The 14405-nt window shown below is 36.0% G+C and overlaps 1 protein-coding gene across 18 annotated transcripts in view; it reads left to right on the top strand.

Annotated features, from left to right (window-relative positions):
- Positions 1–3380, top strand: part of FGFR2 (fibroblast growth factor receptor 2) — a 158225-nt gene extending 154845 nt beyond the window's left edge. For all 18 annotated transcript variants that reach the window (XM_087872956.1, XM_087872953.1, XM_087872955.1 and 15 more), the window contains one exon: positions 2164–3380. In XM_087872956.1, the coding sequence (XP_087729082.1) occupies positions 2164–2328 (165 nt within the window). In that variant the 3' untranslated portion in view covers positions 2329–3380. The remainder of the gene's footprint in view (positions 1–2163) is intronic.
- Positions 3381–14405: the final 11025 nt, after the last annotated feature.

The raw sequence follows: 14405 nt of genomic DNA, 5'->3' as shown, positions 1-14405 counted from the left end.
CTTCTTAGTTCTGCTCTACTTCTTTGGTTTTGCCAACACAAGATGATACACTACAATTTTAGTATTTGTACATAATATACATAGGAGTCTCAATATTGTACTAGAATTTTAACTGGGGAAAAATAGGGAGAGATATGTTATGGCTAAGATATACAAGTTCTGAAAATTACATTTAATTTGAAATATGCTTTTTCCAAAGAGTTTTTGGAAGCTATTTGGAAGTAGTATACATTTGGATAATAACAAGGAAAAGATATTCTGGAATGTGACAGTAAAAATTATGCGAGCCTTTTGCCAATGGCTACCCCAAGTGTTGAAACTGAGTAAGAGTTATTGCATAAATTGGTTCTAGCCCTGTATTGACCGCATAAATCTGTTGAATCTGCTGAAATCACATGCATGCAATCTTCTTCTAATAGCTTCCTCCTTCTATTTGTGCCAAAAGTGTCCTGCTCCATCTTATTTCTCAAAGCCGTCATTCCAATTCATATGAGAAAATTATTACTTCTTTGAAGTCAATGAGAGCTTTGCCATTGATGGCAGAGGCGCCACAGTTTAACCCTACATGTTCTGATGAGATTCATCTTGTCTCTGGATAACATAGAGATAACAGACACCAGACATGAAAAAAATGCTTATGAAATACGGAAGTAATGTTAAGTCAAAAGTTCACTGCAATTTCTTTTGAGCTATGTGTTTTGCTCTTATTTATTTTACAGTGAATTTATCATTACTATCTTAACTATTTTGACTTTTTAAATGGTGGACAGAAAAAGTGTTTGAAAACCTAGCTTTTTACAATTGGTTTTTCTCATCTCGGAACCAAAATATGGTTTAGCAAATGAAACGATTGCATTTAAATGAAAACAGCTGTTCTGCAGAAGTTGAAAGAGAGAAGAGGCAATTCAAGGAGAAAAATAACTTTATTCTCCTGCCAGAACTGTTATTTCTAGAAATGTTTTAATCTAGCTTTCAATTTGGTTGATCCAATGGCTGATTTTGCTTTCGCAGAAATGCAGTGGGCACTGTTCATCAATAGATGTTCCTTTGCATCCATTTTTTAAATATATATAAATGGCTTTTTTCAAGGAACACTCTCAATTCCTTGCGTGGTTTTGGCTGATTTCACTGATGCCTGCTTAAAAGAATGGCTCAGTTGATTGGGTCCCACAATTATTCATGTAGCAAAAACAAAACACATAAAAAAGTACATTGTACTGCAGTTCATTTACCCTCACTGAAATGTCAAGGTATTATAAAACAGTCAGTTTAGTTGAATGAAATGATCTTTCTTTCTGCAAATCATTTCCATGTGTTGGACAAAAATAGTTCTCTGTAGGGTGAAAAATTGTTGTTGTTTTTTTTATCATGGCAAAAAGTTTTGTTTGATGTGGTTAGTGTATGTGTTTCAAATAGTGTGGTTGAAGTTGATGTTGGAACATATACAGTACATATGCCTCACAAGTCCTTTTGCTGTTGTTTTGGTTTTCCTTTTTCATATCTCCCTGCAAATACTTGGCTTTATGAGAAGTTGCTATTTCATTTTTATCCCATTCTTCCAATGGTGACTGAGAGCAGAGCAAAAGTGCTTTTCTCTTACCTCCACACTATTCCTGTTTATTTATGAAGGCATTTAATAAAAGCTTATTAAGACCAAAGCCCACACAAACAATTCTCTGTTACATTTTTTTTAAAATCAACATAAAATTAAAACCATCTAGTATAGCATCTATGTAAGAACAGCTTAAAAAGCTATTTAAACTCACTTAAAGTTAACCAGCATGGCAGTTGACAGCACATTTTGTAGGATGAAATTCTGCAAAGAAAGATCTCTGAAAATACCCCTTCTTTTCTTCTTCCCAAATAATTTGAACTTAATGGTGAATACTTTTGCAAAGCTCATGTAGCCGTCTTTTGGGCTTAAGCAGCTTTGTGTAGGTTTAGGTACCAGTCTAAGCCTTGAGATAATAAGCAGCTCAAGATCATCCAGTAATTTTCATAAAGGGGATGTACATTGTAAAGAAGAGATGCTTGTGACCTGTAACTCATGTGAAAGGTTTCTACTTGTTTGTTTTTACTTTGTGTGTGTCTATTAAACCACATGAAGCATGGTACCATCTTAAGGCAATACAAATTGACTTGCTTGTTTATTTTTCATTTCAGGAATACCTAGACCTTAGTGGACCACTGGAACAATATTCCCCTAGCTATCCAGATACCAGGAGTTCCTGTTCTTCAGGGGACGATTCTGTTTTTTCTTCCGATCCCATGTCTTATGAACCTTGCCTCCCTAAGTACCAACATATAAATGGAAGTGTCAAAACATGAAAAGAACTTCTGCCGTTCCACAAAGGAATGAAACCAGAGCATCTATCTACCACGTGAAAAAGAGTCTCTTGCTTTAAACACACAAGATTTTCTTGTACATAAGAAATATAAGGACCAAAGAAAAACCAAAATTGGGAAAAAGTGGCCCAATTATTGGGGGAAAAAGCAGTAGCTTGGAATATCACCCAATATTATGAAGAGAAGAATTTTCATGGGCCATTTGTGGACACCCATTTTAGCAAGTTAGCTCTTTGGCCCCAAAGCCAAAACAGCCTTTCTAAAGTCAATGGACAAGTTGGACTTGAGGCAAACTTCAGACCAGCCTTCTTTGTTTATTTTGTAATATTTTGAGAAAATATATGTTGACACACACTTACAGAGCACAAATGCAATATATAAGTGCTGGATGTATGTAAATATAATCAAATATGTACAAATATATATTATATATTTACAATGAACTATTTTTTTGTATTGATTTAAAAATGCATCTCCCACTTCCAGGAAATTAATCTTTCTTTCTTTTTTTTTAAAAAAAGAAACAGCTATTTGTAACTACTTCTCTTGCATAAGACTTTTCTTTCCAATCCTCCTCCTCCTCCTCCTTCTCCTCCTCCTCCCCCTCCTCCTCCTCCTCCTCCTCCTCCTCCTCTTCCTCCTCCTCCTCCTCCTCCTCCTCCTCCCCCTCCCTCCCTCCCTCCCTTCCCTTTTTCCTTCAAATCCAAAGGTGAAAAATATTTTACTTTCAGGGAAAATGGTATATCATTAATTTATTAATTAATTGGTATTGTACAAAACAATTAATCTTTTATAGGGTTGTGTTCTATTGTAATTTAAATGGCATTTCTATGCAGACAGCACAAAGAACTAGTAGATATATTGCTCAAAAGTTACTAGTTGTCAATTTTTTTAAAGAGAGAAATATTTACAGTATATAACTAATTCTGGAAATTAAAGTTCTGATTAACTTGGGTTTCAAATGTTGAATGAGAGGTTGTTGCTTTAACTAAAACCAAAACTCTCAAAAATAAAAATGTGTCCTTTATCAACAATGTATCCTTTTCTTATTCTCTTCAGTGCTTGCATGGTTACACTTCAAGACTGTGACGCCTATACATCATAACTCTTAAAGAACAAGGCAGAAACATAGCCATTTAGAAAAGCAATCTTCTCAAGTTTTCCCAATTTATATCTAGGAAATTGTTTAATGGGATGAACACAAGCAGGCACTGAACAAATTTTAGACACACTTAAAATAAGAGTGTATTCTAACTTGTCTAAAATGTGCTACAATTTTAAAGTGTCCTCAGTCACGCATTTGACTAGAAACTACTGGTAGTCCTCAACTTACAACCACAGTTGAGCCCCAAATTTCTGTTGTTAAGTGAGACATTTGTTAAGTAAGTTTTGCCCCATTTTATGACTTTTCTTGCCATTATGCAGTGAATCACTGCAGTTGTTAAGTTAGTAACACAATGAATCTGGTGGTGACTTTGCTTGTCAGGTTGCAAAAGGTGATCATGTGGTCTCAGGACACTGCAACCATCATAAATATGAGTCAGTTGCCAAGCAACAGAATTTTGATCACCATGGGGATCGGCAACGGTCATAAGTGTGAAAAATTGTCATCAGTCCCTTTTTCTGTGCTCTTGTAACTTCAAATGGTCACTAAATGACTGTTGTAAATTGAGGACTACCTGTACTAAATATCTATCATTGCTTCCTGGCTGTTTTGATGTAGCACTGTTTTTTTTTTAAATATCTTCATATTACAGTAACAAAATCGAGAAAGTTGCAAGTGACAATTTCGGAAGTTCATTGGAATTTCTTTCTGGAGGGTTACTTTATGTCTATTTATTACAAATCATTACAAATAATTCCACTTATACAGTCTTAAACATTGGTGTCTGGCCAGAAATATTAGATTCCTCTAAAAATGTTTTTCAGAACATGTTTTCCCACTTGAGACAACTTTAGATTGGTGTAATCATTGCAATATGAATGCAGTTCAAACTGACTTATTTAACAAGGGAAAGAGAGGATATATATAACAAGGTTTTTTCTTTTTGTATTAACAATTAGAAGTTTTCCACAGGCATTAATGTTAACATTGCAAAATAAATTTCATTCACCTATGGTTTTTTTTTAAAAAAATTGTATTTTAAACAGTGATTTCAAAGTTTCTACATAATGGATTATTTTATGGGATGCACAAATAAACTCCAAACTATGTTAGATTGCATCAGCCAGTCCATTTATGGTAGCTGGTGGATATCTGCATTGGGCACCACAATCTTACCTTATATTTCAAAGTTCTCCAATTGCAATACATGTGGTTGGTGCTTTCTAATCAAACTGTGCCAATACAAGTAACCCTGCAGTGTCTGCAGAATGAACATTATATATTTTTATGATTTGGTTGAGATTCATAGAACATCGTGTTTGTCTGATATTTCTCCACCTCCAGATTCTTCCATAACACAAATATATATCAAAATCTTTCCCCAAGATATCTACCATTAGAATATTTTTTATGTTTGGATATGTTTTCATTATTGTATTAGGAAACAAACAACAAGCAGAAAATTAAGCAAGCTAGGTAGAATTCACTAGTGGTCAGTGGTGGGTTGCCCCTGGTTCAGACCGGTTCACAAGAACTGGTAGTAAAACTGGTGGGAGGCCCCGCCCACACCCTGGATGTTGTCATCGGCATTCTGCACATGCGCAGAAACTTCTGCAATCGTGTTGCAAACCGGTAGTAAAGGTAAGTAGGACCCACCCCAGATTTTATATATATATATATATATATATATATATATATATATATATATATATAGAGAGAGAGAGAGAGAGAGAGAGAGAGAGAGAGAGAGAGAGAGAGAGAGAGAGAGAGAGAGGGGGGAGGGGGGGAGGGGAGGGGAGGGGAGGGAGGGAGGAGGGAGGGAGAGAGAGAGAGAGAGAGAGAGAGAGAGAGAGAGAGATTATCATTAAGAAATGATAGTTATGAGTAAGGTGATTTAATGTCCCCATTCTTTAGTGGCTTGCTACATGGTGGCTAAATTTGACATTCTTGTAAGTTTCTATGTCTTGTGCAAAATATTTACTAACTACCATAACAATCTTAAAGTTCCACTACACATACAATTTCAATTATTATTTTTTTTTTGAGATTACTTCACAGAAATGTATGCTTTATAAAGAAAATTTAGTGAAAGGGGAATTTTCCCAGAATAGTCTACTCTCTGATTAATCTATTTACGGTAAATTGGCTATGATATTTTGTTAGCCATAGTAACTGGGTAATTGATTAGAATGTTAAAACCTGGACACATTAGGAAGAGTGCTGGCTGTTGGTGACCTTTGCATAAGAAGGAAATGAATTGGTTATGGAAATTAATGTAATGAAAATGTTAATGATAAGGTATGGAATTGGCAAAAACCAAGCTTTATTTGGCATACTGTATCTAAATAATACAATGCCGTCTTAAGTGCTATATGTGATGTGATATTTTATACCATGTTACTCCAGAAATAACTATTATTATTTTATATTGATGGACTCATGAAAGAGCTGCAAGGGTTTTTCACAGATACCCCTACTTTTGGAGAGTGCAGTGGCATTAAAAGAAAAAGAGAAATCTTACAGAAAGACTTTAAGCTGCCAAGAATCACTTTTACATTTTGGAGAAGTCAGTGACCGAGATGGACTATTTTGTCTAGACATTTATTTCTGGCATAGTTTAATATTTTAGATCTATATTCAGTAGAATATAGTACTCCTTCCACAGACTCTGTTGCCACAGAGATGTATAAACTGGAAAGTAAATATTACATTTGGGAATGTAAGCTCAATGCCAGCCCGTGAGATGACCACACGGGTGTTGGTGGGTGTTGGCGTAAATATACTTAATGCTGTCAGGTGATCCAGCATTATCTTGTCCTGAGAACAGATTTGATTGAGAGATGTACCCTTAAAGCACAACTTGTCCAGGTAGCTACCCCCGCCTGCCACACACAAAAAATTAATTTATAACTAGGATCATTTATACATAACCACAGTTAACAAGGAAAAAGGAATGGTGAGAACACTCAGCACTATTTCTGAGTTTAGAACAGAGGGGGAGAAAAGAAAAGAAAAACAATGGAACAAAGAACAATGATTGATACAATTCAACTGTTTTTCTTCTTTCTAAAGAGTTTTCTGATATTGGTAATAAAACAGTCATCTCAGGAGTTACATCCTTGAATCACTGTGGCTGAATAGTCTATTTCCAGTATTGATATGGGTGAAGACTGTGTGGTGCAGTGGTTATGGTACTGGATGGGGAGATTGCTCCAATAGGGATGACTTTAGACCTGCCCCCTCTCTCTCCCACTCCCTCCCCCCTCTCCTCCCTCTCTCTGCCCAACCTATCTTACAAAACATTTGAGGGAGATTGGTTGAAAGACCAGTCTAGTGGTTAAGGCACCGGGCTATAAAGCAAGAGACCATGAGTTCAAGCCCCACTTTAGCCATGAAAGCCAGCTGAGTGATGGGCCAGACATTCTCTCTCCTACTTCACAAGATTGCCATGGGGACAATAAAAAAAAGGTACCAATATGTTGGATATGTTTGTAAAAATAATAAAGCCAGGATATAAATAAATAATAAGTTGGCCACTTTGACATGTTAGAGAGAAGCCACTATAAATTTAACAAATATTAAGTGGCCAAAAAAGCCCCCACCACTCCTTTCCTATTTTTAAAAATTGCTTAATTGGCTGAGGTATATTCAGTGGTGTATACAATTGATTGTACAATATTAACTCTTTACTGTGTTTAATTACAGATAAACTGTCTGGACTGACAATGTTTACCATTAGCTTTGATAGCAACACTTCAGAAAGTGACATCCTTGAAAATAGAGATAATAGAATATGTATCTTGTTTGTTTGCACAACTTATTTCTCTACTCAGTGACAGGCCAACTCCTTCACAAAATTGATGTCCAAATTCACCTCCGCCTACTTAAAAAACACTGAATGTCTCCAAAGCAGGATTTGGCCAGATCTGCTACATACCTGGCATAAATGTGCTGTAACTGAGAAAAAAGTAGGAGAGGGTAGTTGATGGTTGGTTTGATAACTTTTAAATGTAGAGCCCTTAAAAAGCTATATAAAGCAATGGAGAAATTTAATATGACTGAATTATTACTTTTACTGCGGTTCTTGGATAAAAATGAAGAAAGAAGAGAAGGTGGTGATAATGCAAATAGTGAAGTGCAAAAGGAAGAGTAATTTATTTTCTTTAAAGGGACTTTGGGATATTCTTATAAGTTTGAACTTGTTTCAGTAATGGCCCAAGGTTCAGAAATGTCTTACGCAAAAAATAGTCTTTCTTCCCCATGATGGTTTGAAAGCATTGAAAATGTAGTTTTCATTTTTTTAAAAAAATGTATTCCAGAACTGGTTCCTGAGGAAAGTATATTTCTCTGGCTCATTATGGAGCTGACACTAGCTTTTCCCTTTCCTTTCCTTTCCTTTCCTTTCCTTTCCTTTCCTTTCCTTTCCTTCCCTTCCCTTCCCTTCCCTTCCCTTCCCTTCCCTTCCCTTTTTCTTTTCTTTTCTTTTCTTTTCTTTTCTTTTCTTCAGATTTATTTGATGTGGTAAAAGAAGGAAATATATTGTTTACATGCTTTTTGGAAAAAACAAACCAACCACCTTCTTTGAGCAACAATGTACACATTGCTTCATAAGAGCTGTAGTGGCATAGTGGTTAGAATGCAGTACTGCAGGCTATTTCTGCTGACTGCTGACTGCCAGCAGTTGAAGCAGTTCGATTCTCAACGGCCCAAGTTTGACTCATCCTTCCATCCTTCTGGGGTCAGTAAAATGAGGACCCAGATTGTTGGGGGCAATATGCTGATTCTGTAAACTGATTAGAGAGGGCTGTAAAACACTGTAGAAGTGGTATATAAGTCTAAGTGCTATTGCTATTTGGCATAAAACAGATTTTGTTACCAGCCAATCCTTTACAGGCAGTCCTCAACTTATAGCCATTCATTTAGCGACCATTTGAAGTTCCAATGGCATTGAAAAAAGTGGATTACAACCTCTCCTCATCTTTACAAACATCAGAACATCCCCCACGTGATCAAAATGTGGGTGCTTGGAGCTGGCATGTATTTATAATGGTAGCAGGATCTTGGTGTCATGTAATGTTATGTGAAGGTGGCCATTCGTGACCTTCTCAGCTGGCTTCAAAGCAAGCAAAGTCAATGGGAGAAGCTAAATTCACTGAACGAGATGTGATAATGATTCACTTAACACCCATGGCAAAAAAAGTCATAATATCAGGCAGGACTCATTTAACAACCATCTTCTTAGAAAAGGAAATTGTGGCCACAATTATTGTTGTAAGTTTATGACTACATATACTGATTACTTCCCAGCTTGCAAGTGTTGCAAGTGAAATTGATGGAATTTCAGACAATCAGAAATTTCAATAGCCATGAAACCATTTTAAAACCAATAACTAAAATAAAAAATCCATTTCATAATTTTTTTTAAATAAATGGTCAGCCAAGACATGTTCTACAAAATTCCAGCAGTAAAATGAGATCCAGAAATAACTTTCATGTAACTAACAACTGGGTGCTTTACTAAAAAAGCTCAATTTTAATTTACTTCTGAATAATTGTAAGACAGTACTCAAATATCCCCACAATAAACAAGAACTGACTCAAAGAATAATTATATTTCTCTCAAACTATCGTGGGGTTTAGAAAAACATGAAGGGACTTAACTCTGAAGGAAAAATTCCAACATTTGAGAAGGAAATAAGAAAATGATACAATTCAGCCAAATTTAGAAAAGCAGATTTTTTTTCCTGTCAGCAACCCGGTTGAAAATAAGCAAGCCATCTTATTCTTTACTAAGGTAGCATCACACTATGTGTGGCAGTATCATCCAGCTTTTAGATGGTGGAAAACATGTTCTCTTTCAAGGATAATGAATGTAGACAGGGAAGATTTTGTCAGAGATGATGATATGCCAATGCAGGAGTGAAATGTAAAATCTGTTACTACCAGTTCTGTGGGCGTGGCTTAGTGGAGTGGGTAATGTGACTGGGTGGGCATGGCCAACTTTTTTTAAAAAAAACTTTTCAAAGCATTTTTTCTAATGCTTTGAAAAACCTCTCTGCCGATCAGGAACTCAGTTGGGATCGTCAGAGAGGCTTTTAAAAAAATGCCTCTCTGCTGATCAGGGAACTCAGCTGGGATCGTCAGAGACTTTTCAAAGCATTTTGTTTACCACCTCTTCGGCCAAGAGGTTGCAGAAAAAAATGCTTTGAAAAGCCTCTGATGATCCCAGCTGAGCCGCGCGATCATCAGAGGCTTTTTTTTTAAACTTTTTTTCATCGGAAGAGGTTGCAGAAAAAATGCTTTTAAAAGTAAAAAAAAAAAAAAGCCTCTGATGATTGTGCGGCTCAGCTGGGCATGGGGGGGAGGGCGCACAGGGATTTTTGCTACCGGTTCTCGAAACCACCCGCCGCTATTGCTACTGGATCGGGCGATCCGGTCTGAACCGGGAGCATTTCACCCCTGTGCCAATGGAATGGTTTTTGTTTGGAATCTATGAAGGAATAAGAATGACAGTTCATAGTACTTTAAAGATTTTGTAATGTCTTACAAAATGTCTAGGGGGATTCTCAGTCATCCAGGTCATGGTTGTCTCAAAGGTGCTTTTTTCAAGAGACAACTGAACTTTTTGGTTTTCCTTTGAAGAGGTTTTACTTTTCATCCAAGAAGCTTCTTCAGCCAAGATGAGAAGCAAAACGTAAACCAAAAAGTCCAGTTGCCTCTTGAAAAAAGCACCTTTGGGATGTCTTAAGAAAATGTTTTTCAGAATCGGTGGTGAACTAGGAAGCAAACTTCGAATTCAAGGCTTTGGAACTATTTGCCTAGTTCCTTGGAAGCTAACTTCTGTGAAGTCTCAATAGCTTAGAAAGAGGGTTTATACCATACCTTCTGAGTTGTTTAACTTTTTGGTGGATGGCAAGGATGGTCCTGTAACTTTGATTTTTGTAGAAATACATAACTTTTTTTGATATGGGGTACCATGGAAGAAAGAAAAATAAGTCAGGCAATCAGCAAGTTGATAATGCTACATTGAAGCTTGCATTATACTATTTGCTGGATTATGAACAAGAATTCTATTGAAAAACAACAGGTACTCTAGTGATATTCTGTACAAATAATTTCGTTTGCAAAATGTTTTTGTCACCTCATAGCATAGCAATTCTCAAAGGGCAATTTCTCTCTCTGACCCATATAGGTGGAACCACTATCTAATTGCCTGAAAAATTTCTCTGGCTGACCCAGATGTGGACAATAAAACTGAAGAAAACTCTACCAAGCTCCATTTTTTCCACTATATGAATACCAGCTGTTGTTCTTTTGAACTTCATAACTGTTACATACTAGTGTATGCCAAGGCACACCCAGACCTGGTGAGCAAGCATCTAGACACAATCGTATAAGGAATTGTTCATACCAGATTAGTGACAGGAAGGCTGCTGTCAACAGGGAAATCTGTTTGGCATGCTGCAAAGCGAAGTATTTTATGACTAGGCACGTCTCCCACATGGCAGCTATACTACCTTGTGTCCTTAAAACTCTAAATGTGTTTTCAGCTCGAAAGATTTGTCCACTTGTGGAATATATAGTTAAGTATACATAAACATGTTTTTACATGAGGGAGTTTATGCAAACTTAACACTCACAATAATTGCTGGTCCTGATGTGCAATCTATATTTACTAAATGATTGAATTTGAATCACTCATGGATGGCATTAAATGCCAGTGTGATGACATGGCAGTATTAGGATAAGGGATTTCCTTCCTGCTGTGTAAAAATCCACCATTTTGAATTATATAAATCTATACAGTGGCATAAAATTTGTCCCCCTTCCTTATTATGTCATCCCACCCACCCACCTACAGTCAACATCATGAAACCCACCAATTATTCTTCTTAAATTGTCCCAGTATCAAAACAGGAAGGATGACACCATTCTGTGACTTCATTATTAGGACAGAATAATATACGTATATTGTGACAGAACAATTTATGTCAGCATAGTACAGAAACCAATCGCTCTTTCTGGAGCTCTACTTTCTGGAAACCAGTATAATCGAAGCCGAATACCATTTCAAAAATAAATGTATATCAGAATCTCAAAAACAGCTGAATCAGAAGTCATTTTAATCAAGAATCTCACCCCCGCCCATAGGAGGCAATATGCTACTTATTGTCAACATTCATATTCCCTTGAATATTTATTGATTTGGGATATATGGTACTTTATATATACAAACATTCATATTTAATGTTTTAATATTTTTACTTTTGCTTGTACAATGGTCTAGGCTGCCTAGAATTGCTTGACAATGAGATAGGCAGCATATAAATTTAATAAACAAGTAAAAAATAAATGTGCTGATATTCAGGTCCTCAAAGCTCTCTTTCATAGGCAATATGTGAAAATATTGGGTCCATCTTTCCAACATTTCGGTATTTAAAACTTGCACTAAAGTCATAAAGGCCATAGAATTATATTGCTTACAATTATTTCAGTATAATAATTCTTCCATGAGTGGGCAGTTTTAGAAGATTGCAACCCAACTGTTTTGGGAGCCAACGGAATGGTAGCAGACAGGCTAACCAGAGACCTGAAGGCAAAGAGCATACCTATATCAGTCTGGAATGGTCAGACATTAATGTTCATTTGACAGATTCCATTGTGCTCTGTTCAGCAGTAAATCCGATACTAAATATTTAGATTTTATGAAGCAGCAATTCATTCCCTTGAGAGACAGATTTCCTTTAAGTCCTTCTAAAATGATATTTTACAGGTTTTTCAATGCCACATGACTATGTATAAAAATAACTTTACTCCTTCAATCAATCAGAATAGAGCCGGAAGGGACCTTGGAGGTCTTCTAGTCCAATCCAGTGTTCAAGCAGGAGACCCTACACAATTTGAGACAAATGGATTCTTAAAAACCTCCAATGATGGAGCACCCACAACTTCAGAAGGCTTCTTCAGATTTAACTCCAGATTGCTTCTTTCCTTGATTAGTTTCCATCCATTGTTTCTTGTCTTGCCTTCTGGTGCTTTGGATAACAAGTTGACCTCCTCTTCTTTATGGAAGCCTCTCAAATACTGGAATACTGTATCACCCCTCAATGTCTTTTCTCTCTCTCTTTTTCCCTTTATCTGGGCACACTGTTCCACTATCCACAGTCATTGATTTTAATATGTTTTCACTTTACCCAATAACTTTTAACATTTAATTACTCAATATACTTTGGTTTACTTTTAAATGTATAAAGTTTATTTTCACCTAGTACAACACTATGAGAAATAAATTATAAAAGCATTTTAAATATAGAAATCTTCACACAAATGCAATACTCTTGAAAATTAAGAATATTGTATACACTCCTGGAATTGCTATCACCATCCTAGTTTCAATAGTCTCTTGTGGTCATTCTGACAAATTCTTTCTCTGGTTTTCTCTGGTTTTCTCTTTTCTCTCCATCTTCTTTGCCTTTTTCAGTCCTTCTTGCTTGCAAAGCTGTCCTTTCTTTTCCTTTCCCTTCAAACGTTTAGAAAAACTTCTGTGTGCTGTAGGGCAAAATTGCAGTTGCATCCAGCATCTCAATTTCTCCAAGAATCTTTGGATGCTTTGTTGACTGCTTTGAGATCAACCAGAGATATGAAAATGTAGTTTCCTTCATAGCATGCCTGACTGCTTGGAAAAATATTTTTAAAGGCAAAAGAAAAGAGAAATATTTCTACATACAGAAAGAGAGAGAAGCTTACAATGAAAGAAAGGAAGACCTGCATATTAAACTTTAGAGCTAATCAAGATTGGATTTGAAGCAAAAAGTACCTCAGATTGTGTTGGGTGCATTTGGTTCAACTGGCAGACAGAACATTCAAGCTTTCACATTCTCCAAATTCATTTTTGTTTTCGGATCTGAAGCACTGCACATCCCTATTAAGTGTTTTTGTGTGTGTGTGCTTATATTCTTATTTTTGAGCATGACATATGAGATAAATTTGCCTTCCAGCTTCTTCATGGTAATTTCTACAGACCGGAGTTTATGTAAATTGATATCTTTTTTGCGCTTAATATTGGGTGAACCATGGACAATGTAAATAATACTGGAAATTTGATACAGCAACCATTGCACGCTGACACTAAATTATAGTGACCAAGTGAGAGTTACTTTCAAATAAGTCTGCATAGCATCCCATTGTATTATTTTCACAGAAAGTTTAATATCAGAAGTAAACATGGCTGTTATTTCACAATACCGACTCTATTTATTGCTTGGTAGCTTCCTTAATAATAAGGATTTCCAAGGAGCTTGACCGGGTACACCATTGTAGACATAATGCCTATTAAATTAATATCTATTAAAATTGTCAGTAAAAGCAGTCTACTGAGAGGCAGAAGAGCTTGGCGAAGCTTTGGCAGTTTTATTAGGTTAGTTTTATTCCTGAGCATCACCAATAGTTTTTTTCCCTTTGAAATTACTTTTGAAATTTGAAATTTCTGCTCTCTAAAAAAAAAAACATGATTTCTCTGTTTCAACTCCTATAACTACAGACTCTATAAACAGTTGGAGTACTTGGGAGTCATTGATAACCTATATAAAATTGTCACATTTAAAACACAAAAATATACAAAAGGATGATTGCTTAGCACATTGTAAGCCGCCCTGAGTCTCCGGAGAAGGGCGGCATATAAATCAAATAAAAAAAAAAAGAGTCAAACATGTCAAAGGATTCAAATTAGCCCTTTCTAAAAACTTGGAAAGTCTCCTGTCTGTTAATCCAGACTGGCATTCCTCACTAAAATATCCACACCTTCATTTTTGCAGATGGTTGGAAAATGGTTTCTATATAAAAATTTATGTAATTAAAATGTGTCCATATTTCTCCAATAACTGAAAATTACTGAGAAATACTCTGAAAAGCTTTGAATGCTCAGATTATCACATCGAGGCCAAATATTAGTATT

Source organism: Pantherophis guttatus, chromosome 6 (genome assembly GCF_059756535.1).
Source record: "Pantherophis guttatus breed Tessera chromosome 6, ASM5975653v1, whole genome shotgun sequence".
NCBI lineage: Eukaryota > Metazoa > Chordata > Lepidosauria > Squamata > Colubridae > Pantherophis > Pantherophis guttatus.
Note: the sequence above shows the minus strand (reverse complement) of the source record. Positions and strands in the feature narration are given on the sequence as shown.